Source organism: Pogona vitticeps, chromosome 9 (genome assembly GCF_051106095.1).
Source record: "Pogona vitticeps strain Pit_001003342236 chromosome 9, PviZW2.1, whole genome shotgun sequence".
Classification (NCBI taxonomy): Eukaryota; Metazoa; Chordata; class Lepidosauria; order Squamata; family Agamidae; genus Pogona; species Pogona vitticeps.
Genome location: NC_135791.1, coordinates 8,583,516 through 8,611,510, shown reverse-complemented (window position 1 = coordinate 8,611,510; position 27,995 = coordinate 8,583,516). Strand labels below are relative to the sequence as shown.

At 43.8% G+C, this 27,995-nt stretch overlaps 1 protein-coding gene across 1 annotated transcript in view; it reads right to left on the bottom strand.

Annotated features, from left to right (window-relative positions):
- The window catches only part of ASAP3 (ArfGAP with SH3 domain, ankyrin repeat and PH domain 3), a 56,163-nt gene extending 28,388 nt beyond the window's left edge, over positions 1-27,775 (bottom strand). The window contains exons 1-8 of the mRNA XM_072980261.2: positions 27,561-27,775; positions 10,233-10,305; positions 8,529-8,674; positions 7,888-7,962; positions 4,070-4,119; positions 3,076-3,199; positions 1,001-1,086; positions 705-780 (exon numbers count right to left, since the gene is read on the bottom strand). Of these exons, the coding sequence (XP_072836362.2) occupies positions 705-780; positions 1,001-1,086; positions 3,076-3,199; positions 4,070-4,119; positions 7,888-7,962; positions 8,529-8,674; positions 10,233-10,305; positions 27,561-27,686 (756 nt within the window). The 5' untranslated portion in view covers positions 27,687-27,775. The remainder of the gene's footprint in view (positions 1-704; positions 781-1,000; positions 1,087-3,075; positions 3,200-4,069; positions 4,120-7,887; positions 7,963-8,528; positions 8,675-10,232; positions 10,306-27,560) is intronic.
- Between the last annotated feature and the right edge of the window lie 220 nt (positions 27,776-27,995).

Genomic DNA, 27,995 nt, shown 5'->3' with positions numbered 1-27,995 from the left:
CCACTGTATACAGAGTTTTTCCACTATGCCCAAAGGGCTGAAACCTGCTGTGGTGTCTGCCCAGGTCATGAATATTCATAGGATATCTGCACAGACCAGTGGGCGTTCTGGAGGGGCAGATTCACGAGAAATAAGAGACTCAGCAGGAGGAGGGGGAGTTAGATAGTTGAAGTTTTAGATTGGGTGAGAGAGTCTGGGGAGTTTCAGCGTTATAGTGGTGGCAGAGAGTGGATGAAGGAGGATGTTTGTTAACAGTTAACAATGCTGCTTCAAGTATCTACATCTGTAACAATAAACAATTTCTATTTGGTTCTTTTTAAAATGACATATGGCTTGGACATCTATCATTAATAATAGAGAACATCGATGTAATCAACTGGTGGCAAGCAGAGGCCGCGTGGGGATCGTGACACATGCAAAACAACCTCATGTCTTACGCTGAGCCAACTTCTAGTCCCATGGAAGCTTTTGGGGATGTGAGGGGGTGTATTGAACTGGCAATTAGAGGAGGGGAGGAGAATGCCTGGGAGAGGGGGGAGTGGTTGGGGGTCCTGGGAAGAACTGGGCCTGGCCTTCTGTGCTGTGGGAGAGACTTGGCCTCAGGTGCTCCAAGATGGGGTAAACCAACACTGAGTCAATAATTTAAAAAATGAAGTTTGCAGTCACTTGGACACACATTAACAAAAGAGCTGTTAATGACTTACTGCATGTAAAGATGCTGCTAGCTTCTCAATAAATGGATAGAGGTTCTGAGATGCCTTCCAACCATCTTGGAAGAAGCTGGGAGCGGGTGGGTGTTTTTCAAACCAGCAAAGAAATGTTTAGAAGGACAGAAAGAAAAAGAGAGAGAAAAAAAAACGCTGTGAATTTAGGTTAGACCATTGTAGAAACAAAGCTTTAATATTTACACACATGCAGTAGCCTTGAGAGTCTTGACATTTAGCGCCCCATCACAGAAGGCGATGTGGGCTACCAGTAGGAAATGCCAACTTGTACTCACTTGTGCTGTGCATGATAGAACTTGATAAGGCTCTGGAGGAAGTCTGGCCCTTGCTTTGTTTGGCACTCATTAGCTTTCAGAAGGTACTAGATGAAGCGAAACAGACAAACATCCTTCCTTAGTTATAATCTCTGAAGATGAAAGGAATTCTGTTCAGTTACCAAAAGCCTAAGAGAAGCAAAGTTTTCTTAAATATATACTTGAAGATTCCCGTTTAAGCTGCTGGTGCTACATCAAGGAAGAATGCTTGTAAAAATGATGAATGAAGCAGCAACCATCTGCCAGGCATTAGATGCCCCGGCCCCTACACTGATAGTTTGTTGGCATTCTTCTTGAAGTGTGGTGGCCAGAACAGGATCCAGTACTCAAGATGAGGCCAAACCAGTTCCAAATAGAGAGGGACTAATATCTCATGGGATTTGGAAACTATGTTTCTATTAATACAGCCTAAAACAGCATTGGCCTTTTTTGCAGCCACCTTGCACTGTTGGCTCATATTCAGATTGTGATTTACAACAATTCTAAGATCCTTCTTGTTCATAGTATTACTGACTCACGTATGTCCCCTCTTGTAACATTTTGTGCATTTGGGCTTTTATTTCCCCCTTAGGTGTAGAACTTTGCACTTGTCCCTGTTTAACTTCCTTCTGTTATTTTCAGCCCAGTGCTCAAGCCTATCAAGGTATTTTTGATTTTTTTTCTCCTGCCTTATATAATGATAATGGTTGCTATTTATGTCTGTGAGTCAAAGAAAGAATGATAACAGAATCCATTTTAACGGATAATGGTAATGCAACTATTTCTCAGACCGATTGTTCTTCCCTAGCTTTAGTGATGCATTTCAGTTTCTTTCTTCAAACGCTGAACAAGATTGGTTCGTTGTAAACACTGTTTAGGTTCAACAAAGTTGGAAAAAATGGAGCAGAAATCCTTCTCCACCTGACTTTTGTCCTCATAGTGACTCTGCAGTGTATGTCAAGCTAAGAGGGGGTGCAACAATGTCACCTAATTAGTTTGATGGTTGAGTGGAGAGTAGAACCTGAATCTCTGGTAAGTCCCAGGCCAACCCCATAACTATTGTGTTGCTTCATCTTATAAGTACATCCCTATTTTCATAACACAGTGGTGCCTCGCTTAACGATTGCCTCGTTAAACGACGAAACCACTTGACAATGAAGTTTTTGCGATCGCTTTTGTGATTGCAAAATGATGTTTCTATGGGGAAAATTCGCTTAACGATGATCGGTTCCCTGCCTCGGGAACCGATTTTTCGCTGAACAATGATTCTGAAACAGCTGACAGTTCTAAAATGGCCACCCACTGTGCAAAATGGCTCCCCGCTGTGTTTTCAGGACGGATTCCCTGCCTTACAGGCACTGAAAATGGCCACCTCTATGGAGGATCTTCGCTGGATGGTAAGTTTTCAGCCCATTGGAACGCATTGAACTGGTTTCAATGCATTTCACTGGGCTTTTTCATTTCGCAAGACGATGTTTTCACAAGACAGCGATTTTCGCAGAACGAATTAACATCATCTTGCGAGGCACCGCTGTAGAACTCTCTTTTTATACCAAAAAACCCCGATAATGGATTTAGACCATCGAAAAGGCACACATTCAGAATCTTTAGATCTCTTCATCATGCAAGATATTTGAAAACATGGGAGAGAGACGACCTCACCTGAAAAGCCATGCACTTTATATGTATACAGAACTCCCCATTAACCATGAAGGCTGGCAGTTTGGGGAGCTGAAATCCATCAACTTTTAGAGATCCAAGGTTGGGAATGACTGAACTTGTGGAAGAGTCCAGATCATTTTCAAAGGCAGGCTCACAAAAATCCAAATAGGATATTACCAGAATTTGAATAATTATTGCAAAACTACCTATAGAGAGATCAAGCTTGGCCACTATCATGAGAATGAGGCTGAAGTTCGACTGAGACTTCAGTGGGCAAGCATGCTGAAAAACGTTTGACAAAATGACAATGTAGGATCCAGCAAAGTGTTTATGGTTAAAGCAAACTTTCAGTCTCACAATAAGCCTATGCACCGTAATTGCATGGGGATACCTACCTCACACATCTGAAATTGGAAAGCGCGGCGCTCCTTCTGCAGATCCTCAGTAATTTCTGCTGAGAGTTCTACCGGGACAACTCCAGAAATCTTGGCCCGCTCCTTCTCTTTTTCCAGCTTTGCTCTAGAGAAAAAAAATATTAAAATTTTGTTTCATTTCCATTCACCCACCAACTTTTCCTCCAAGATTATTATACGGCCAGTTTCTAAGAAGCATGGATTCCCAGTGTGGTGTTGTGGATACAGTGTGATGGACCAGGACTCCGGGGAACAAGGTTTAAATCCCCACTTGGCCATGGAAACTCACTTGGGGGGAGTGGAACCAGGAAAGCCTCTCTAGATATCTGACTTACCTTGAAAACCCTAACAGGTCCAACTTGACCACACGGAACACACACAGACACAAAACACAGGAGCCTTGTGGCGCAGTGGTTAAACTGCGGTACTGCAGCCAAAACTGTGCTCACAACCCAGGGTTCAATCCCAGATAGCCGGCTCAAGGTTCACTCAACCTTCCCTTCTTCTGAGGTCAGTAAAATGAGTACCCAGCAATGTGTCGCTTGCATAATTAACTTGTAAACCAGCAGGAGAGTGCTTTAAGTGCTGTGGGGCAGTACGTAAGCAGTAGACCCTGCTATATTTCAGATATGGTTGAATACAAGGGTGTATTCGAGCCCCATCTCTCATCATCCAGGGACACACAGTCCATCCTAGGAATTCCAGGCCCACACATTGCCTACGCCTGGTCTACAATGACAGACACTAACTTTCAGATGTTCAGGCAAGAGTCTCTCCTATCTCTGCCTGGACATAACAGAGGGTGACCGCTCTCCTCCATGCAAACCATATGCCATGTTGTCAGAACAGAGGAGGAATAAAAGGCAAGTCTCATTGGTCAAGTTCTACCACCACCTGTGTGCTCATCAAAACACATTTATTTGGGACAAGAGGGGAGAATTAGCCTTTTCCTGCCAAGGCAGCAGGGAATACTCACACTTTGGTCTCGTAATCCTTCCAGGCCTTTTCAATCTGTTTCTTGGAATCCTGTCAAGAAAAAAAGGGAAAGGGGGATGAGGGGAAAAGGGGACTGAGCAGGGAGTTCCTGAAGCACGAAACAAAAGGCATGTATTGTTGGCCAAGGGGGTGGTTGTCCTCTTATTACGTGACCAGAATTTCCTCCTGCCAAGGCCTTAGACAACAGACCCTTTCAATTACAGCAAGATGATATTTCCACCGTTTCAACGTCTCGAGGAGAAATTTACCGGAGCTGAAATGCCAGAGGCTGGAAATGTGAATCTTCTCTATGCACTTTGATTTTTGTGCACCTTAATTATTTCTGAAATGCAAGACCATTCAGCCAAACGGGCAGAAAGGGGATCTGTCTGGGAGGCCCATACGAGTTGGAATGTTGCCATGTTGTATGGAAAACAGGCAAAAAAAAGAGAGTAAGCAGTAAAGGCTTGCCAGAACGGCATCACGATGGTGAATGCTGATGAAGTTTCTTAAAATCCGAAAAAGCAACTACGTTATCAGTCTCATGGCGGTGCTTTTTAAGCTTTTCGGTCAAACCACTGAAAAATGGAATAAGATTGAGTTCTTAAATTAACCATTACATACAACATGGCTGAGGGAAGTGCGGAACACCAAATGTTGTTGGACTACTGCTTCCAGTGTGTCCCTCACCCTTAGGTGTGACAGTTAAGGGTTGTTGGGAATGTCTAACAACATGTATGTATGTATGTATGTATGTATGTATGTATGTATGTATGTATGTATGTATGTATGTATGTATGTATGTATGTATGTATGTATGTGTGTGTATGTATGTATGTGTGTGTGTGTATGTGTGTGTATGTATGTATGCGTGTGTATGTATGTATGTATGTGTGTGTATGTATGTATGCGTGTGTATGTATGTATGTATGTGTGTGTGTATGTATGTATGTGTGTGTGTATGTATGTGTGTGTGTATGTGTGTGTATGTATGTGTATGTGTGTATGTATGTATGTATGTATGTGTATGTGTGTGTATGTATGCATGTGTGTATGTATGTGTGTGTGTATGTATGTATGTATGTATGTGTGTATGTATGTATGTATGTGTATGTGTGTGTGTATGCATGTGTATGTATGTATGTATGTATGTATATGTACGTACGTACACGTACATGTGTACGTATGTACATACATACATACATACATACACACACACACACACACATACATACATACATACATACATACATACATACATGCATGCATGCATACATACTGTACATACATACATACATACGTACGTACGTACATATATATGTTTGCTGGATCCTTGGAGAGGTGACACTCACCACACATATGCTTGATCTTTGCCCTTCTTGGTTTATACCAGTGGTTCTCAAATTGGGATCACTAGAAGTTCTTGGACTGCAGTTCCCAGAAGCCTTCACCACTAGCTGTGGTGACCAGGATTTCTGGGATCTGTAGTCCAAGAACATCTGGGGACCCCAGTTTGAGAACCACTGGTTTATACAAGCAAGCAAGAGAGGACTGGCAGAGTGAGAAAGAATGGCTCAGGGCACAATTCCATCTTGTTAAAAGAGGCAGTTAAAAGGCTTCTTTTGGGGAGGAAACCCACTCTTTGGACCCCACTATGTTGCCCTACTATCCGCCAGTCTCCAAGGTTCCATTTCTGGGCAAGGTGCTGGAGTGTGTGGTGGCCTCTACAGCTCCAGGGACTGCCAATCAAAAAGTTCATCTAGATCCATTTTAGTCTGGCTTTAGATGTGATTATGGAACTCCAGAAAGTTTTGGTTGCCTGTGTGGACAAGCTAAGCTAAGAACTGGGCAGGCAAGTGGGTGCTTATTGGCTCTGGTGGCCCTCTTGGCAGCTTTCAGTACCATCAATGATTGCATCCTTCTTTCTCTCCCTGGGATGGAACCTGGAAGGACTTTCTCGGTTTCAGTTCTTTTAGGACCAAGAAAGCTATCTTGGTTCTAAACCAGTGCATGGGATCTTCAACTGACTGGAGGAGAGTGAATAAATTGAAGCTTAACCCTGTCAAGACACATGCTTTAGTTATACTCTTCCTGGATCACCGTAACGCAGTCTACGTGGAGCTGCCTTTGAAGGTGGTTTGGAAGCTTCAGTTAGTTCAAAATGATGCCGCCAGATTGCTAACTGGAGCTGGTTACAAAGATCTTATAATCTCCTTGTTACAATAATTTCACTGGCTGCTAGATCTGTTCTCAATCATCCCAGAGTGCAGAACACATGATAATGGGCTCAAGTTACAAGAAGCCAGATTTAGATTGAATATCAGGAAAAACCTGACTGTTAGAGCAGTACGACAATGGAACCAATTACCAGGAGAGTTGATGAGTGCTGCAACAATGGAGACATTCAGAAGAAAATTAGACAACCCTCTGTCAGATCTGCCTTGATCTGGATTTCCTGCATTGAGCAGGGGGTTGGACTTGATGGCTCCCTGCAACTCCATTATTCTATGATTCTATGACTCATAGCCTGCTTCCAGTAGACTCCTGCAAACTACGTCCAAACTGCATAAACTGCTAAGTACAGTGGTGCCTCGACTTACGAACGTCCCGACCTACGACCATTTCGAGTTGCGACCAGCTCCGGCCGCAAAATTGTGCTTCGACTTGCGGCCAGAGCTTCGAGTTGCAAACAAAAGAGGCAGGGAAAAAAGACGGGGAATTCAAATTAGAGGGCTAACTGTTGGTCGGCAAAGAGCTTCTTTGTAGCTCTTTCAGTGCGCGCGCGTCTGCAGAGAGGCTTCAGACTGGTGCTGCTTTCTGCTTCTGGGTGAATACATTTACAGGGTTTTGCAGGATGGGTTTGGGTTTGGGGGGTTATGTTTCTGTGCTGTGATTTTTTGTTTATTTTTTGGTGTGTGTTTTTCCCACCCCATCGTGTTCCAATGGAGCTGGCTGTGTGTGTGTGTGTTTGATTTTTTCCCCCCAGCCCCATAGCATTCCGATGGAGCTGGCCGTATGGGGGGGGGCGTTTTTTGATATTTTTTTCCCTGAGCCACATCGTGTTCCAATGGGGCTTGGAGTGGTGGTTTTTTGGTGGCTTTTTGTTGTTGTTGCTGCTGTTGGGGTTTTTTTTTTTTTTTGGTGATTATTATTTTTTGTCTGGAACGGATTCATCCCATTCCAATGCATTCCTATGGGAAATGGTGCTTCGACTTACGACTATCTTCTGGAACGGATTATGGTCGTAAGTCGAGATACCACTGTACATGCACACTAACACTGACTTGATAACTGCCAGAAAACTGAAGAAGGAGGGGAAAAGACTGAGGCAATATATGAGGTTGAAATAATTTCAACAAATGTGTCAGGGAGTCCCAACTTGAAAAAGTTGAGAAATTCTGATTTAGGACATTTGGAAAAAGGAGAAACATTTAGAAGCAACCACGACGGTGCCCTGGATGTTCCTCCTGAACTCCTGGCCATTTCTCTCTGCTGAAGTTCAGACCTGTGTGTCCTACGCGGTCCAACCTATTTCCTAAACTGGTCTGCTAAGATCAGGGTATAGTGGAGGACTGTGTCTCACTGTGGGAACGCAAATGTCCATCCAGTCTTTGAGATCTGGGCAGGGGGAATCATCTGTTTCCTCATCTCAAGGAGCAAAATGTTAATAAAATGGTTGATTATCACTGAATGAGAGTTGGAACAGAAGTGGCACGTGTACCAAAACATTGTGCCTAATATCCCTATGGCATAGATCTGCCCCCAAGCCCGCTTTCCTGCGCCTCCCCCACAAGCAGCATCTCCTTAAAGAATGCATACCAGCCGGCTTTCTTTAAGCTGCCCTTTCAACAGGTTGTCCAGTGGGAAGGAGACAATATTGTTCAAATTCTGCACCTGAAAGAGACAAAAAATACGATCACTTCCAAACTGCTCAGTGGTTTAAAGTCTCTGGCTGTGGAGCCAGAGGTTGGAAGTTTGATTCCCCACTATGCCTCTTTGACAGGGGCTGGACTTGATGACCCACGGGGCCCCCTTCCAGCCTTGCTGTTCTAAGATGCACTGCTACAAGGGAGGAACTGTATTTGTGGGACTGGCCCTGATCCCTCCACCTGCGAGAGTGGACTCTTCACCTCCCCCAAGAGTCAGGGTGAGATCCTCGACCCACAGATCCCCTAAGTGGAGCCTACAAGCACTCTTGCACAAAGAAGAGAGTTCGGCAGTGTGAAAAAGTTACTTTTCAGAACAGCATGTTTCAGCATCCCCCAACCGAAATTGCCAGTGGCCGTTGACGGCCAGGAGACTCCGTAAGTTGTAGTCCAAGAGTCAACATTTCAAACTCTGTGTTAATAAATAGTCCTCCAACTAGAGGGCTGCCTAATGTATGACAGGATAAATAATCACCCTCTTTTTGAAATGAGAAATACAACAGGCCGTCTGCCCAACCTAGCCCTTCCCCTTACCAGGTTTTTGAAAAGAGCCGTAACTTCCCTGGTGAAGACAGCCAGATTCAAGAAGCCTGTAGAAAGTTCATGATTGCTCTGCGAGAGGTGGTTGTTGCCGAAGCTTTCAAGAGTCTCGGTGTATTGTTCCTCGTTCTCTGCATGTACTAAGGGGACACCAGCATGAAAGACCATCAAAATGATTCTAAATGTCTACTGGCCAATGTCAGAATGCATGTACGCTGGAGAAAGAATTAACTAATTTGGACAGCGTTGCAATTAGCAATCCTGGCATTCTGGGGAAGCATCTTCAAGTCAACTTCGTAATTCATGACATGAAAATGATACAAGACATATTACAGCACTGAATACTTTGCTAGCGTCTCCCTTGCTCTACGTGGAATCAGCAGTACTGCCAGAACTATAAATATAAATCATATGTGTGTTAATTAAATAAATAAAGCATGTTTCACATACTACATATATTAACAGGATGACTTTCTACTCCAGTCCAGAGTCCTGGTCTAGCGAGCCTTTGGTAGACCTTCCCTCCATCGCCTCAGTGGGGACTGTTGAAATGACAATACTTTCCCTGATAGCCTGGTCTACTAGCTGTTTAATCTGCCAAAGACTGGCAAACTTCACCATTTAGGCCTGGTTAACCGATGACTTTTCCTACGGCAAACAAACAGACTGCTTGGTCAACTGTGGGCGTTGGGGGAAGGAGTGTGCCTCTAAATTTGGTGTCTTGGGCAAAGCCCAGTTGTCCAGCCCTATTTATTCTGTGGGTCCAAATTACCTACTCCCACAGTGGCCAGACATACTGAACCTCTGTTAAACCCATGAGAAGTGCATGAAAGCAATCTTTTCCTCTGACTGCCTAAACATGAGGCATTCCTGTTCATAGGAATACCATCTCCATTTAATCCCACTTTAAGGTAAGAATGGAAAAATAGACTTTTCTGAACAACAGCTCCCTCTTGTTGGTTCTGGTATTCTGGAAGCTGTAATCCAAAAGGTAAGTCTTCTGAACTCAGCATACGATAGCAACATGCTCAGATCTTGAGGTTAGCCTTTAATACCCTGCTTTCTGCTGAACTTTTCTAACTTTTGGGTTAGACATGGCTTTCAGGGAACGTTTATAAATAGTACATACTAGGGAATACTATACTATGGAAAGCAGAAAAATGAACATGATGGGCAAGGGAGAACACAGAGGAAATTTGATGACAGCGGATCTCTAGCATAATTTATAAAGAGACTAATATAAGAAAACAAAAGAAGACAAGGCAGCAGGAGTAATGGTCTTTAGCTAAAAACTCCAACCAAAATAAGTATTTAATCGCTGAATGGGAAATATGTGTCATGCTTTGTTCTATCACTGTATAGATCACTGGTTTCCAAACCTGGGCCTTTGGTTCTTGCTGGAACGCAATTCACAAACTCGCCCTCCCCACGTAGGCTCAGGATTGTGAGGGTCGTTTGCCAGCAGCAACCCATACACTGTCTACAGCTTGTAAAAGCTTTTATTTTGGGATTATAATTCTCAGAGTCCCCTCAATCGGTGGCTAGGGTATTCTAAGAGCTGGAGCCACCCCCCTAAAAAAGTAATCTTCAGATTTCTGACACAGATACTAGCCAGCCCCTCTCTGTTCCCATCTGGTCTGCACCTCCCCGCCTTTTTTACTGCCATAAACCAGAATGCAGAGGGAAATATCCACGTACTGAGTCCAGAAGCGTGAATTGCTTTCATATATTTTCTGATCCGCTGGAGAATGGCTTGGTCTCCTTCCAAGCTCTGCAAGGGAAACAAAAACCCACAGAGGTTCGTCAGATTTGCTGGCTTTTGCCAAGGGCCTGGAGGAGGGAGAGGAGGAAGAGAGGGATTGTTCTTGGAGTGTTCATGTCTCTTCGGCAAAATGCTCAAGGCAACTGACTGAATACTCACCTGGAGTGGTGATAGCACAGCTTAACAAATAAAGGAAAGCAAAGTGTGATGCTTATATAGCGCCCCACGGAGCTTAAAGCACTGTCTGGGTAGTTTACCATTTAAACATGCAGGTGAGACAACTGGGTGACCTCTCCAGAAGTTCTAGATTTCATTTCATAGATTATGCAACTTTCATCATCCTTGACCACCGGCCATGCTGGCTGAGACTGATAGGAACTGTAGCCCAAAATATATAGAAGGGAACAGGCTGACTAGATACCCAGTGTGGCATAGGAGACAGAGTGATGGACGAGAACTTAGGAGACCTGAGTTCGAATTCTTACTCAGCCATGGAAGCACCCTGGGGGTGTGGAACTGGTAAGGCCATTTTTAAAATCTTTCAGTTACCTTGAAAGCCCCATTAGGGCTGCTATAAGCTGTATATTCAGCTCTACAGCTACCCTTATCAGAAAGGCAACAACTATACAGTGAAGTGCATTGTCACTAGAGATGTGCTCAGTAGAAACTGACATATTTTCCCCAACATCTAGGTTAGACAGACCCATCTGATAACAAGCTGCAGTGGAAAAGCATGATGTTTGTGTGTGAAGTAGCTTTAAAACCTGGACACTCGTTTCCACTCATTCTCAGAGTTTCAGCAGAAAGATGTCTGTGTATGTCTTGCGCTTGCAGAATTTCAGTGCATTGAAAAGCCAGAAGAGAGGGGAGGGGACCAGGATGACAGCAGGTGCATGCATGCCCTGGGGTTTATCATGCCATTTGGAATAAGCTAGGGAGTGACGCATCAGTGTCAGGACTTGTGAACTATGGTTTGTTTTTTTTTTAAAAAAAATCTCCTTATGGGCTGGCAGTGAGCCTTCCAGAAGCTCCAGCAGCAGAACAATACTTGGAAAATCTCCCCATACCACGTATGCTGTATGTTAAGGCAATGCATAACGCAAGACTGTCTACAGTTGCTGGATACTTTTTGCCATCAAGCCAACCATGATGCCAACCTTCCAACCTTAGCAAATAAAGGATTTCAGTTACATTTCAGTTCAGTCATTTTCACTACCTGCATCTTGAGAAAGAAACTGTAGATATCGGGATCAAATGAGCAAGCCTGCTCAGGACTGAAGCCTATCAGAGAAGCTACAGAAGGGATGTGGAGCGGCTGTCCCTGGAAGACTAGGTGCCAGCGAGATAAAAGCACAACTGCATTCCACAACACAAGATCCTACAAAGGAACCAGAGAGGTAAGAACGAGCCAACTCCATTTCTTTTTTGGAAGAACCATTCCTTCCATCACTTTCCTAATGGTAGACAACTTGAGCAGGCTGCAGATTTGTAAACAGCTTAAGCTGTTTGGGAAAGTTGTTTTGTTGGTCCATAATGCCTAGAATACCCCAGTCATCCTTACTGGAGGATTTGGAGATCTGAAGTCTCCTCCCCTTCCAAGTGGGAATTTTATATAGCTGGGGCCAGCACTGCAAACCCCCTATCCATGGTGACCCCCAGCCTCCCAGATCTTAATAAGAAGCCAGCGAGTTCTTTAAGTAACTTTTCTCCCTTTCTAGAACCTTGGTTAGTTGAAAAGCTTTCTTCCTCTAAAGGAGAAGAATATGTGGCTGCCTGGATATTAGATTCCAGCTCCAATGAGACCAGCCAGCATGGCAACACTCAGGTTCTATATATCCCCAAACTCGGAAAGCTAAAGAGTCCCCATACATGACCTTCACAAAAAAAAAACCCTAGCAGCCTCTCGTCCAGCACAAGACAGGGATTATAGCCTGGTTTATTCACCAGGTCGATGCAACCAAACTAGTACATCATATTATTGTTCTAGTCCAACAATATTTCAAAAGCCATGAATTTCTCCTGTGCGATCTACTCAAATACTTTCATTCTTTGACAGTCTCTACAGTTTTAAAATCCAAGATATCTCCATTAAAAAGAAATAGGTTGTGGGGGAAACCCTTACTCTTTAACAATTCATCAGCAGCATCGATGTTTCAGAAGGAGACCCACCACCATATTGAATGCATTTACAGATGATGATGATGATGATGATGATGATGATGATGATGATGATGATGATGATGATGATGATAATAATAATAATAATAATAATAATAATAATAATAATAATAATAATAATAATAATAATAATAATAATAATAATAATAATAATAATAATAATAATAATAATAATAATAATATTTCGCTGTCAACTCAGTTCCAATCAATGGCCCTTTCTAGGGTTTTCTAGGTAGACAACAGTTCACCATTCCCTTCTTCTGGGTATATTCTTTGACTTTGCAGCTTGCCCAAGGTCACATAAAAGGTAAAGGTAAAGGTTCCCCTTGACAATTTTTGTCCAGTCGTGTTCGACTCTAGGGGGCGGTGCTCATCCCCATTTCCAAGCCATAGAGCCAGCGTTTTTGTCCGAAGACAATCTTCCATGGTCACATGGCCAGTGCGACTTAGACACGGAACGCTGTTACCTTCCCACCAAGGTGGTCCCTATTTATCTACTTGCATTTGCATGCTTTCGAACCGCTAGGTTGGCAGGAGCTGGGACAAGCGACGGGTGCTCACTCCGTCGCGTGGATTCGATCTTGCGACTGCTTGGTCTTCTGACCCTGCAGCACAGAGGCTTCTGCGGTTTAGCCCGCAGCGCCACCACGTCCCCCAATCCAAGGACACATAGGCTGGCTTTTCTCCTGAGAGGCACAAAAGAGAATCGAACTCCCAGCCTCTGTGTCAGTTACCTAACTCGCCGATTTATCCAGTCAGACTACATTCCTCAGATGTGCAAATGTGAGTTATTTTCCTCAAGATCTCCCTCAAACTCTGCCCCAGACTTTTGACAGCAGATGTCAAGCAAGGCAGCTGAAAAGGCTCAAGTCGTCCCCGCTGCAGGACAATCAGCTCAGTGAGGGATACTGAGATCTGAAATAAAGGAGGAGATTAGATCCTCCCTCCCACACGCACACACACAAAGAGAGCACTCTGAGAGGGAAAAAGAGGACATCTATGACTGCACAGAGCCCTCAAGTGATTTTACAGGGTTTCCCTGTGAAAGAATCTAATTTACCCCCTCAAAGCTCCTAGATGCAGCCTTGAATTCAGACCACATTGGTCCCCATGAGCCAAAGAGGATTTCTGCCAAGTGTCGGAAGAATGCCATCTTTCTTTCGGAACTCTCCTTCAGCCTCATCTACTGGGCAGGAATTAAAATCAATTCTCTCCTTTCTTCTGCTCAGCGAAGTGGGAACTGGTTGGTACGACGGGAATAGGGCCAACTGGCAAGGAATGGGAGCCCAAATTGTGTAGCAGTGAAATCTAACATTGGAAGCCATGTGAAGTTTTTAAACATTTTTTTTTTAAGAAGGAAGTCCTCATAGATAGAGACGGACACGCATCTTGGCAGAATGAAAAGCTCAGCCAGCAAAGAGACCACGAGTACATAATGAGAGCCAGAAGTGGCGGTAGAGGATGTTGTTCCTCCTCACAACAAAATCGTCCAAATCCTGACTCTCTTGCGCCACTGCCAACAATCGCAGCCGAACCTAGTGCATCTGAGATTGCTCAGACAGGTTTGGAAATGCAGCAATTAATTGCTGGCTAGTGTCCATGTTATACTAGTCATGTTCCCATGACGTACTAGTTGCTATGAAAAACCATAACAGGAGGAATGCCAGATTGTGTAAAGTGGTTTTATTGCAAACTCAGCATATTCAACAGAGGATCAAAATAAACTTCTTTTATGTGCAGTAACTTTATTCCTACTTTTTACATTAGTTTTTGAAATGTAATGTGGCAACACCCAGGCCTTTTCCCAAAACAGCTCATTACAGGTAACTATATTTCTTGTACTTTGTGTCTTCCAAACGCTGCTCCCAATGCACTTGAGAACATCTTTAGGCCTACTGCGAAACATTTGGATCAGGGCTGGATTATGTATCATCCCATTTTTCATCTCTATACAGTGATGGGTTACGCAAACAGAACTACTGCCTAGGCTGCAAAATCAGTTTATCATTTCCGTAAGCTTATTCTTCTTCCAACATCTCACAGTGCTTCCATGGCACATGGAGGCAAGCAGGGACACTTCACGTTCATGCAGACTCTGTAGAGGCATGTACAGCAGAGTTACAACAAATACCCTGTCATTATCTTAGCCACATCAGCCTAACATGAAAGGCAAGGATGGTTTGCCTCTACAGATGTTTGGACTTCAAATCCAAGATGCCTCAACCAGCATAGCCAAAAACAAGGACATGCGAGAGATGTGGGCTCAAATATTTGGAGGGATCTTCTAAACGCAAAGCAACTATCGCTTCCCTACAGTGAGATGAGGTAAGAGTTGGAGAACTTCAACCTTGGAGCTGACTCTGGTCCTCTAAGCGAGTGGTCCCCAACCTTGGGCCTCCAGATGTTCTTAGACGTCAACTCCCAGGAATCCTGGCCAGCACAGGTGGTGGTGAAGGCTTCAGGGGGTTGTAGTCCAAGAACATCTGGAGGCCCAAGGTGGGGGACCACTGCTCTAAGCAACCCCAGAGGGCCACATCCTTTTCCAAGATACAATGATTTAGGGATTTCGTATTGATTTTCCCCACTGTAAAAAGCCAAACAGAGATCCATTTGTAAGAGCTTAAAACTAAAATACAGCAGCATTTTTGTCCTACCCATTGGACGTAGGGTGCCCTCCGCCTGCTCAGATGTACTACACAAAATGCCTGGAATTATTTCCAGATATGTAAATGCATCCATAAATATGCATTAACAAATGCTATGCAAAACTGTATCTTCTTCGTTGGTATTGCACCTGTGGGATAGCTTGCTCAGATTTGATTATTTCTGTTTACTGCAAATGCTTATTATAACAGAAGACAGAAACCTTCTTTTACAAGAAGACATTTCTTAGCAGTAAAAAACATTACTAAGTATTGCAAACTGCTGATTCCAAGGGGAGTTGAATGGTTAAGGAAGTCAATAGAATCCAAAAAATCTCTTACTGAATATGACACAATCTATGGTTACACAGATGGGACATGGTGACACTGTGGGTTAAACCGCAGAAGCCTCTGTGCTGCAAGGTCAGAAGACCAGCTGTCATAAGATCAAATCCATGAAATGGAGTGAGCTCCCGTTGCTTGTCCCAGCTTCTGCCAACCTAGCAGTTTGAAAGCATATAAATGCAAGTAGATAAATAGGTACCACCACAGTGGGAAGGTCATGGCGTTCCGTGTCTAGTGGCGCTGGCCACGTGACCACGGAAACTGTCTTCGGACAAACGCTGGCTCTGCAGCTTGGAAACGGGGATGAGCACCACCCTCTAGAGTCGGACACGACTGGACTAAATGTCAAGGGGAACCTTACCTTTATGGTTACACAGACAAAAACTCATTGTTTTGTAATGATTCACACAATATTAATGTCTGTGGAAAAATCAGATCAAGTTTGTACAAAGATGCCTCACATTTCTACTATTTTGGTTTTTCTTACTTTACACTCCATTTCTCAGAGTGTAATTGACATAAGTCTGTCCATCCAGAGATGGATGGATCACTCCAAATCCTTCTACCTGCTGCAAAGTTCCATCCTGCTTCCTGATGGCACTGTTAGAATCGAGTCTTTATGAAGTAAGGGAACTATTTAGAGGAGCAAAATAGAAATTTTGCACTGAGAGCTGCTCTAACCATGTATGTCTGTTCCGTTGGAGCATCACCTGAAGGCTAGTCGCTGGGTTTCCGTTGTGAAAGAGATCTTGATTCTAAAACACTAAAAACCCACATGATATCCAACTTTTATATTGATTGCTTTTTCTCTGAAAGTAAAAGAGGAGGCAGAGATGGGGCCAAAAAATTAACCCAGGTCTTCCGTGCATTGCACGTGGCAGCTGACAAAACATTTCCTTGTTTACCTGAAAGCAAGAAAGCTAGATAGCAATCAATCAATCAATCAATCAATCAATCAATCAAGTGTATCCATTTTACAGAAGGGCAGATGGTTGAGTCAACCTTGAGCTGGCTGTCAGAATCTGTTCATATTATATGCTAACTGAGAGCAGATTTCTGGCTGCAATACTATAGTTTAACCACTGCGCCGTGAGGATCTTGTCAATATCAAAATACTGTTCAATATCAAAATACTGATATTTAGGTAATGTACAATGGTTAGGGATGAAGAAATTATTGATTTCCACTTTATCAACAACAGTAAGACTGCTAATAGCAAAAAAAAGAAGGTAAAGCATGAAATCCCTGAATTGTACAATGAGATTTGAAATATAACTATTAATGATAGGTTAACATGTGACTGTTACATAAAAAGATTATTTACCTTTTCAAGAAACACAGCAACTTTGGAGAGGATAAGGGGCTTTGGAACATTAATTGAACTGAAAGTAGTCATATTGGTCAGGGTGAAGGGGTGCACTATGTTCTAGTTAAGGAAATCAGCTTTGTTGTGAATATTATATCAAACTGTTATTGTTTATTTGTTCATTGTTACTCTTTGTTTTATATATGTTATAAAGATATGTCCAGTAGTGGTTTGTTGTTGTTTTTGTTGTTGTTGAAAGAAAGAAAGAAAGAAAGAAAGAAAGAAAGAAAGAAAGAAAGAAAGAAAGAAAGCCAGCCAGCCAGCCAGCCAGAAAGAAAGAAAGAAAGAAAGAAGAAAAAGAAGAAAGAAACAAAGCCAGCCAGCCAACAAGTAAGCAAGCAAGAAAGAAAGAAAGCCAGCCAACCAGCCAACAAGCAAGCAAGCAAGCAAGCAAGCAAGCAAGCAAGCAAGCAAGCAAGCAAGCAAGCAAGCAAGCAAGAAAGAAAGAAAGAAAGAAAGAAAGAAAGAAAGAAAGAAAGAAAGAAAGAAAGAAAGAAAGAAAGAAAGAAAGAAGGTAATTCAGCACTCAGGATGAGCAGACACTGGTCAAGGGCAGTACAAGACATATGACATTTCAGAGAGCTATTAAGTAGTACGCTTTATTTATTTATTTATTTATTTATTTATTTATTTATTTATTTATTTATTTATTTATTTATTTATTTATTTTTCATCTTTCTCTCAGTACAGTGCCCTAAGATGGTTGCCAAATTGCAATCATGTGCAACATGGTAAGCTGTAGTTTATTTTCATTTAAACTATGCTAATACAACTATGGTGATAGTTGCCTATATTAGTTTAAATTACCATATGCAAATATAATGCAAAATGACTCTGTTTTATTATTCCTGATCCTCTTTGCCCTTTTTGGTCATGTCTGTCCTCTTTGCTGGCAGTAGTGATGGCCATATCAAATCCTAATTCAGGACTAGAGATGGGCATGAACTCATCTTTAATTAGGACCAACATAGTGGAATGCACACAGATTAAAAGCAAGTGTTCTAAGACTTAAGCAGTCACATCCCTGACCTAGAAAGATGGATCTGGTAGCTTCCATTTCTCCTGCATTCATTCTTTTTCTGTTTCCAAGTTTTCTCTGTTTAGAATATGATGAATTTTGCAACTGGAGCAAATTCTAATAAAAAAACAAACTGAAATAAAATCTTGCTTAACTATCATTCAGCACCTGAGTTTGGCATTAGAAGAAGATTGCAGCCTCATCAATATGATGGCCAACAGAACTTCTGATTATTACAGCAAATGAAGGCAGGCATTTCAAGAGCTAGAGCTTCTCGCAGTCAATATCTTAATCAAGTTTGGGGTGAACAAGATTGCATGTAGTGACACAGCAGAACAAAGGCTTGCATGTTCAAAGTACCAGGAGTTTTTGATTAGCAGGGAATCAGACATCATCTACGCGTCTCCCAAAATTCGGTGTCCTCTCTGAGTTTAGCTGTGGTGTGGGTATTGATTTTCCCAACAACAATTCATTTTAGACTATCCCGATTCTAATACAAAGCATGTTAGGGTGATCAGATCTTGAACTAGAAATTAAGACCTATTAGCTTCACAAAAGCCAAGGTCCTGGTGGAGACCGAAACGGCTGAAACTTCTTTCTTGACATAGATCAACATATCTGCCTGCATTTTTGGACTCTTTTTTGGGGGGAGGTGGCTATCAGAACCATCATAACAAGCTCCTGCATGGCAAAATTTAGCAACACAACAGTGACTGAGATTTGTATTCTCAAAGGCTTTCACAGCTGGGATCTGATGGCTGTTGTGGGTTTTTCGGGCTCTTTGGCCGTGTTCTGAAGGTTGTTCTTCCTAACGTTTCGCCAGTCTCTGTGGCCGGCATCTTCAGAGGACTGGAGTAGGAACTCTGTCCATGCTCTGTTGCTGTTTGTTGGATAGTGACAGAGATATTTTGGCTAATTAGGGGCACGCTGAAAGCTGTTCAGACTTAGGAAGAACCTATGCCCCTGGGATACGAACATGACAGCAAGACAGCTCACAATTCCAAAGCCAAAAATCTTTCACAACAGTTTCTTATATGAAATGGATTTCCCAGATTGAGTACTGATACTAATGACGAGTGTCACAGTAGACAATCCCCATCTAATTGTAGCATCAGGAAGACAACAGGAGAGGGAGCCCTTTTTTCTAGTCCCTGATTTGTTAACGGCGTGAAGTCAACCAAGAGAGAATGTCAACAGCAAGCTTAGAAGTAGGTCAACAAGGGAGGAGGACAGCAAGAAGCAAAGTCCTGTTTGGCCATTAAATGGCAGGGAGCTGTGATTTCTACAGGACTATGTCAACGACTCCACAGGACTATCATGGGGCCTGATAAAAGCACAGCAAACGTTAGAAGTTTCAATACAGTTGGCATACCAAGCATGTGCCAATGTCTTACTGAGCACACCGGTGCTTTCCTGACAGCGCACAGAATTCCCGTGTGTAGAAAATAGCTTGTTGCAAGACTTCTGCTACACAATTAAGCCTCTAACATGCTGCATTTTGCACGCTCAAGACAATATTTTTAGCACTGATCCATTTTGATGCTTAGTAGTGCCAGGCTAACATTAGTAATTAATTTAAACTAATGGACATGTCCCAGTTAAAGGGGATACAAGTGTACTGTATTACCTGTAGAGGACAGATGGAGATAGCTAATACCTTGAAATTAAAGGCTGAATATGAGTGATTTGATTTCAGGTAGATTACAGGAGGCTAGGATGATGCAATGAATAAAGAATGACTCAGAAGATGTGAGTTCAAATTCCTGACCAGCCATGGAAACTTAGTTTTACTCCCTAGTAAAAAGACTCCTTAAATGTCCGACATAGCTCTAAAACCCTACTAGGGTCACCATAACTCAGATGGGTGACCTGAGGGCACATAGCAACAACAACAACAACAACAACATGGGGAGGATAGGGGACGAGAAGAGCAAGACAGAAACAGATGGCAATTGCAGAAACAATGGGACCATCACATTAATTTCTCATATAATGCTCATTATTTTACTATAGCTACATTTTCCACGCATGAAGTGAGGAGTGACAGATGTTCAAGCTGGATTCAGAAAAGGAAGAGGCACTAGAGAAGTATATATGCAAATATATTTTGACTACCAGAATGTTCCATAGGTAATCATACTGATTACAGTGAAGCTTCTGACAATTCTAAAATAAATGGATATGGTACAACATTAGATTTTCCTGATGCATTTTCAGTACAACCTGTACCCTGGGCAAGACCCTACTATTAGGACAGAATATAGTGAAACAGAGTGGTTTCCCACGGGCAAAGGTGTCAGACAAGGCTGTATTTTACCTCCCTATCTGCTTAATCTATATGAAGATCATATAATATGGAAAGATATATTCAAATCAGATAAAGGATAATAAAAATCCATGGATGAAGCATAATCAATTTAAAATATGCAGGGAATGCCAAATTACTAGTAGGAAACAGCTATTGCTTGAAACAAGTCCAAATAAAGGTTAAAGACAAAAGTGCAAGAACAGGATTATGACTAAAAATGTAGAAGTAGGGATGTGCACAGTGAAAACACTCATGTTCGATTCATTTTGGGTTCTTTTGGGGGGGCTGGTCTTTTTACTCACTAGTCTTTCTCTGGTCTTTTATTCACGGGTCCTTTATGTGTGATGCGAAATGGACCTGCTCTTTCAGGTCTTTAAATTTCATTGCCATCAGTTCATCCCCACTATAAAAACTCCAGCCTAGACCTCTCCTAAAATCTCAAAATGTGGCTGGGAGGAGGACAGAATGCCTCAAGGAACCCCCTTGATAAGTCCTTCAAAAGTCCGGCACTCACCTCCACCAGAGCTGCTCCAAAGCCTTCTGGACATTTTCCAAAAGCTGTCCCACATAGAGTGCATTAGTGTAATTGATCCGGGATGCAACTAAGGTGTGTGTCACAATGGCCAGACCAGACGTTTTCCAGGAGTGGGTGCACCTGGGCAAAGGCAGTCTTGGCCACTACCAAAACCTCAGCATCCAGGCTCATTGATGAACCCAGGAGCACCTCCAAACTACACACCTGTGTTTTCAAGGGGAGTGTAAACCCATCCAGCACATATTGTATCCCTGTTCTTTGATCTGCCTTTCAACGGACCAAGAGCGGTTCTGTCTTGTTGAGTTTATTTGCCCTCATTCAGTCTATTGCTGACACCAAGGTTATTTATCTAGAACTGAAGCAGCTTCCTTGTATTTACTTAGAAAGATAGAATTGGGTGTCATAAACACACGGGGGACACTGAACCCCAAATGTCCATACAATCTCTCCCAGTAGTTTCATGTAGATGTTCAATAGCATAGGGGACAAGTCCCCCAGACCACTTCTGAATTCTCCTCCCCAGGAAGGACAGAAGCCACCTTAAAACAGTCCCTCCAAGGTCCAATGCAGAGAGATGGCCCAAAAGAATACAGTGGCCAAGGGTATAGAAAGCTACTGAAAGGTCCAGCAGAACCAACCAACAGGGACGCACTCCTCCTGTCCAGTTCACAGCATAGGTGGTCCACCAAGGGGACCAAAGCAGTCTCTGTGCCATAACCAGGCCTGAAACCAGATTGAAATGGATCTAGATCATTTGACTCATCCAGAAACCCCGGGAGCTGAAAAGTCGCAACCTGCTCCAATCCTGTACCCCAAAATGTGCTCAAGAACTCGTTCTGAGCTATAAATACTGTCTTTCAATGATATAAGTCACCTTGGGTCCTTTTTAAGGAGAAAGGCAGGATAAAGCTATTTTAAATAAGTTCAATAAATCAGAATGTAACCTTAGAGACTGGCCAGTCATTATCTAATATACTGAGATCCCAGGCGGGAATTTCCAGCAAGGGTCTTACTACTGCCTTCTTTAAGCATGCTGGGGCTGTACTCTGCTGCAAGAAGGCATTCATCTCTCATCCTCTCCAATTCAGCCAGTCCTTCTCTGGCAGCTTTTATGAGCCAGGAGGGGCAAGGGGTCCAGCAGAGATGTGGCAGCCTTCCCCTCTCTAAGTCCTCAGGCTGCAGGAACTGAAACGTATCCATTAACACAGGGCAAGCAGGGGCGGTGGCTACATTCACATGAATGGGATCAACTACAGCTCTGGCTGACTCTGTGCAGACACAATGGGGACAGTATGTATTCCTGTACATTTGGATTCATTTTCCTGGCTACTAAGGAGGCCATCAATTACTGCATCGTATGAGTGTAAGTGCAAGGATAACTCCTGTTCATATATAAGACCCAACCCTAAATGCTTTTCATCACTTACACTGTTTTGTGCTGTATGCCCCTCCGTTTAGGGTAAAGTCATGACAACAGTCTTATCTCTCAGCTGGAGATTCAGGTTCACTTCTGTAATATTTTGTGTGCTGCTTTTGAAATGCTCTAGCTGCATTACATTCACTTCTCCTGCAACAGAAGACTTAGCAGGATTTGCAAGCTATGGAGGGCTGGGAAGATGTAATGATGTCCGAGGTGCCTGCAGTCCTATTCATACCTGTTTGTGTACCAAATCAATCTCTTGTGAGATCTGTGTAGAACAAACTTTTTAAAAGCAGCTTCTCAGGTTTTGTGTTCTGAATCAGAATCCTGATAGGATTACATCTCGAGATGCTGGGAGCCAGGGATTTTAAAAAGCAGGTTTTCCAACTGCACAAATGTCAGGTCAAACTCCTCCCCAAAAACAGCCAAACACAGATCTTCAGGATGAGGAATTGCTGGAGCAACTCTGACAGTCCACAGGGCTTGCAAACTTCAAGTACAGATTAACATAAAGACAAGGATCTGGCCTAAACGAAGAGGTGGCTTTAGTATGATTTTGCCAGTTTGATTTAACTATGGAAACTAAACCCTTCCTTACTCACATAGCTTGTGTGACACGACACTGCCTGTAGTTTAAGCTTTTACCTAACAGATATGCATAACCTATTTTCTTTTTCCTCTACTTCTATATCCATTTCCAACTGCATATCTGTGTCTAATTGTAGCGAGGAAAAAAAAACTGATGGAAGGTAGGTTCATACTGGCAAATAAAATAACATTTTAAATTGAATAGAGATAATAACAAGAGACATAATGAAGAACAATACATGTAAAATTAAACAGAAAAATATCTTGAGCATTTACATCTTGTATTCGTGAAGGCTTTCACGGCCGGGATCTAATGGTTGTTGTGGTTTTTTCGGGCTCTTTGGCCAGGTTCTGAAGGTTGTTCTTCCTAACGTTTCACCAGTCTCTGTGGCCGGCATCTTCAGAGGACAGCACTCTGTTGTCATCTTCCGGCATCTTCAGAGGACCAGAGCACAGAGTGGTGTCCTCTGAAGATGCCGGCCACAGAGACTGGTGAAATGTTAGGAAGAACAACCTTCAGAACACGGCCAAAGAGCCCGAAAAACCCACAACAACCATTTACATCTTCTTGATAATGCAAGCGAATTCAGTCGCCTGGAGAATGCTGAGTAGGAATCCAGTGTCTGCAGAACTCACAGAGTAGAGGTATGCAACTAAGACTAGTACTATCATTAAAGTGAAGAAACTGCTTTAGACAGCAGCTTTTGGATAATATGAAGAGGCAACCAATAGTTACATATGTCAGTGCTTCCCAACCTTGGGTAACCCAGGTGTTCTTGGACTGCAACTCCCAGAAACTCTGGCCAGCACAGCTGATGGTGAAGGCTTCTGGGAATTGCAGTCCAAGAATACCTGAGTTACCCAAGGTTGGGAACCACTGACTTATGTGATTGAGGGGTACCACAATTTTAATTACTAGGGGATGGATAGAAACAGGTCTCGGAGGGATTTCTGCTTCATGGATCAAAATAACTGACTTGGTTTACATACAAAAGCACCTTTATTTTCATGGAAAGAAGGCCTCAAGCAGAGCACAGAGGTTAAGTGAGGTTAAGAAATCAGCTGCTTAATCTAGAATGCAACGCTTTGTTTGGCAAGGAACCAACTTTGAATTTGCTCCAAAACAGAGATTTCTGTTGAATGCACAAACCAATGGGAGCTCACAGACCTACCATATACAAACATACTTCTGGGCAGCCCATACTTTCACATCAGAAATATGACAATAGCTCAGTGGTTTAGGAATCAGTGGTCCCCAACCTTGGGCCTCCAGATGTTCTTGGACTACAACTCCCAGAAGCCTTCACCACCACCTCTGCTGGCCAGGATTTCTGGGAGTTGACGTCCAAGAACATCTGGAGGCCCAAAGTTGGGGACCACTGGTTTAGGTAATCCAGCTGTGGAGCCAGAGGTTGGGAGGCTGGGAGTTCGATTCCCTACTGGGTCTCCATGAGAGGGGCTGGACTTGATGATAGCATCCCTTTCAGCTCCGCAGTTCTAAGATGATGATAACTGGGAATAGGGAATTATGTTTTCACTGTTATTGTTAAGTAACTGGGAGTCAGATGTTTTGTAGATTTACAAAAGATTACCTAGAGTTCCAGAAAAACATCTACGTCTACCTCATTGACTATGCAAAAGCCTTTGACTGTGTGGACCACAGCAAACTATGGCAAGTCCTTGAAGAAATGGGAGTGCCTGACCACCTTATCTATCTACTGAGAAACCTATATGTGGGACAGGAAGCAACAGTTAGAACTGGATATGGAACAACTGATTGGTTCAAAATTGGAAAAGGAATACGACAAGGCAAATAGAAGGGGAAGATATGGAGGCAGTGACAGAGTTTACCTTCATGAGCTCCATGATCACTGCAGATGGTGACAGCAGCCACGAAATTAAAAGATGCCTGCTTCTTGGGAGGAAAGCGATGACAAACCTAGACAGCATCTTAAAAAGCAGAGACATCTCCTTGCCGACAAAGGTACGCATAGTAAAAGCTATGGTTTTTCCAGTAGCAATGTATAGCTGGACCATAAAGAAGGCTGACCGCCGAATAATGGATGCTTTTGAATTGTGGTGCTGGAGGAGGCTCTTGAGAGTCCCCTGGACTGCAAGGAGATCAAACCTATCTGTTCTGAAGGAAATCAACCCTGAGTGCTCACTGGAAGGACAGATCCTGAAGCTGAGGCTCCAGTACTTTGGCCATCTCATGAGAAGACAAGACTCCCTGGAAAAGACCCTGATGTTGGGAAATGTGAAGGCAATAGGAGAAGGGGACGACAGAGGATGAGATGGTTGGACAGTGTCATTGAAGCTGCCAACATGAATTTGACCAAACTCCGGGAGGCAGTGGAAGACAGGAGGGCCTGGCGTGCTCTGGTCCATGGGGTCATGAAGAGTCGGACATGACTTAACGACTAAACAACAACCACCTAGAGAACTACGAGTTCTGAAATCTTTTATCTACTTCTATTATATAACAGTAAGGCCCCCCCTCCCCGGTCAACAAACACAGACTTGCATTGCAATACAAAGGGTGCCAATGTGGTGCAGAAAGTAGAGCACAACAGGGACTTTTTGGACATACAAGCTCACATTCCTGCTAAGCCCCCATTGAAGAAAGCCACCACTTTAGTTAAAGACAGCATGGTTTCAAAGTCAGGCATTCAACTCCCGGAGGGAGGAAGATGTCACAGAGATGGGAGAGATGTCACAAGTGAGAGCCAGAGAAAACAAGCCAGCCAGCCAGCCAGCCTAGATGGATGAGTGAATGAATCAATGATTGATTGATGCAGCTCTTAAAATTATTAGCCGCCTAGAGTGGTCCTATAGACCAGATGGGCGGGATACAAATCAAATAAATAAAATAAAATAAAATAAAATAAAATATTAACCTTCCATAAGTAGCAAAAACAATACATGACAGAAAAGGAGTTAGAATTGAAAATGTAACTTTTCAGGTACAGTCACGTAGTGACAAAAAGAACTAATATAAAAGCAATGCAAAGAAACAGTGAGGAAAAACAAGGTTTCTCTGCCATAAGATCCAAGAAATTAAAAGGAAATTTAAATCTAGATTAGGAATGCTGAAAAATCAACAGGGGAGCATATCACCTGATCAGGATCAAACCAAAGGGGAAAAAAGTAAACAATACACAGAATAACAATACAGAACAGACACAAGCATGGTAGATTCCTTTGGAGAAGAAATCTGTGATAAACTGGCTGTCCAAAATTGCAAAGTGAAAGCAGGTCTTAAAGAATCAGAAGAAACAGATTACCAGGAATAAGTGGGATACCAATCAAGCTATTTCAGGCCACAGAGACTTGTGTCTTGAGAAGAATATGCTAACCAATATGGAAAATAAAACAGCCCACATACTGAAAATATTCAATACACATTTTAATCACCAAGAAAAGAGACACCAAGGAGTGCAGGAAACTACAGGGCTATTGCTCCATAAGATGCCCTTTTGGATTTCGACACTTTTAAACAGACAACTGAAAATGTTTGTGTAGTAGCCCCTGTTAGCACACAGGTACATGATCCGAGAACCTCGGTAGAGGGGACCTCTCCTTGAAGCGCACACCTAGTGGGCTTTTTTGCCGTGTAGGCGTATGGAGCGATTTTTGTTGTTGTTTAGTCGTTTAGTCGTGCCCGACTCTTCATGACCCTATGGACCAGAGCACGCCAGGCCCTCCTGTCTTCCACTGCCTCCCAGAGTTGGGTCAAATTCATGTTGGTTGCTTCAGTGACACTGTCCAACCATCTCGTCCTCTGTTGTCCCCTTCTCCTCCTGCCTTCACACTTTCCCAACATCAGGGTCTTTTCCAGGGAGTCTTTTCTTCCCATGAGATGGCCAAAGGATTGGAGCCTCAGCTTCAGGATATGTCCTTCCAGTGAGCACTCAGGGTTGATTTCCTTCAAAATGGATAGGTTTGTTCTCCCTGCAGTCCAGAGGACTCTCAAGAGCCTCCTCCAGCACCACAATTCAAAAGCATCAATTCTTCGGCGGTCAGCCTTCTTTATGGTCCAGCTCTCACTTCTGTACATCACTACTGGAAAACAACATAGCTTTGACTATGCGGACCTTTGTCAGCAAGGTGGAGGTCTCTGCTTTTTAAGATGCTGTCGAGGTCTGTCATCGCTTTCCTCCCAAGAAGCAGGCGTCTTTTAATTTCGTGGCTGCTGTCACCATCGTATGGAGCAATAGCATTGGCTAAAAACTTAATCTCATACTCCGACCTCATTCCCTACCTCTGTTCCTCCCGCAACTCCTGAAAGAGGCGGCAGAAGACGCCCAAGAAAGACGAAGCCCCCGTTAAAAGACGCAGAGACGGAGAACGCTCCCCGTGCTCTCCATCCCCCTTGGGTGCGCCCGAGGTTGGTTCCTGGCTAGAGCCGGACGAGGCTGAAGTCATGGCCCTGCTTTACACGAAAACTCGCACAGAACAGGAACCGGGAGCTCCGAGTTCGATTCCGAGCCCTATCCATGGAGGGCGGGATGACTTTTTTTTTTGGGGGGGGGGGGATAAACCGGTTTTAGGAAGAAACTCTCCGGCCAGGTGCGCGAGTAGCCGCCTCCCGGCAGGTAGGAGGAGAACCAGACGCCTGCGCCCACTTTCCGACGCGAAAGGGAAAGTGTGCGCTGGAAGGCAGAAAAAGTTGAGCCGAGTTTCCGAGACTTTTGCAGCCCTTCGGTAAACCGGGCGGCGCAGGATCAGCTCTCCGCTTCCTCCTCCCGTCCGATCTCTCTCTCTCTCTCTCTCTTCCTCCCCCCCAAATCGGGCCCGCCTGCCTCGAACCCCCTTTTTTCTCGGCGGTCTGTGTGTCCCCCCCCCCCCCGGCTCGCGCGCTCACCTCTTCCAGGGCCACCACTGCCCCGCGGCACTTCTGCATTTTGGAGGTGAAGCTCGACGCCGCCGGCGCGCTCAGATCCTCCGCCGTCACGGCCACGAACTCCGAGACGCTGATCTGCTCGGGCATGTTGGAAGAGGGACGTTACCTTGGGGGGGGGGGAAGCAGGAGGAGGAGGAGGAGACCAGCAAGCCGCCCTCCTCCTCCGAGGAAGGAGGAAGCAGACGCGGAAACCGAGAGCTTGGGGGGGGGGGGAGAGACACAAGAATCTGGGGGAAGCCGCCTCCGATGTGTCCGCCCCGATCTCCGGGCCACCGCCGGTCACATTTCCCGGCTTAAGCTTCCCTCCGCGCGCAACCGACGGGCGAGCGCGCTTTCCCTCCCGCGCCGTCCTCCCTGTCGATCTGCGCGACACACGGGCTTGCATGGCGGTCACGT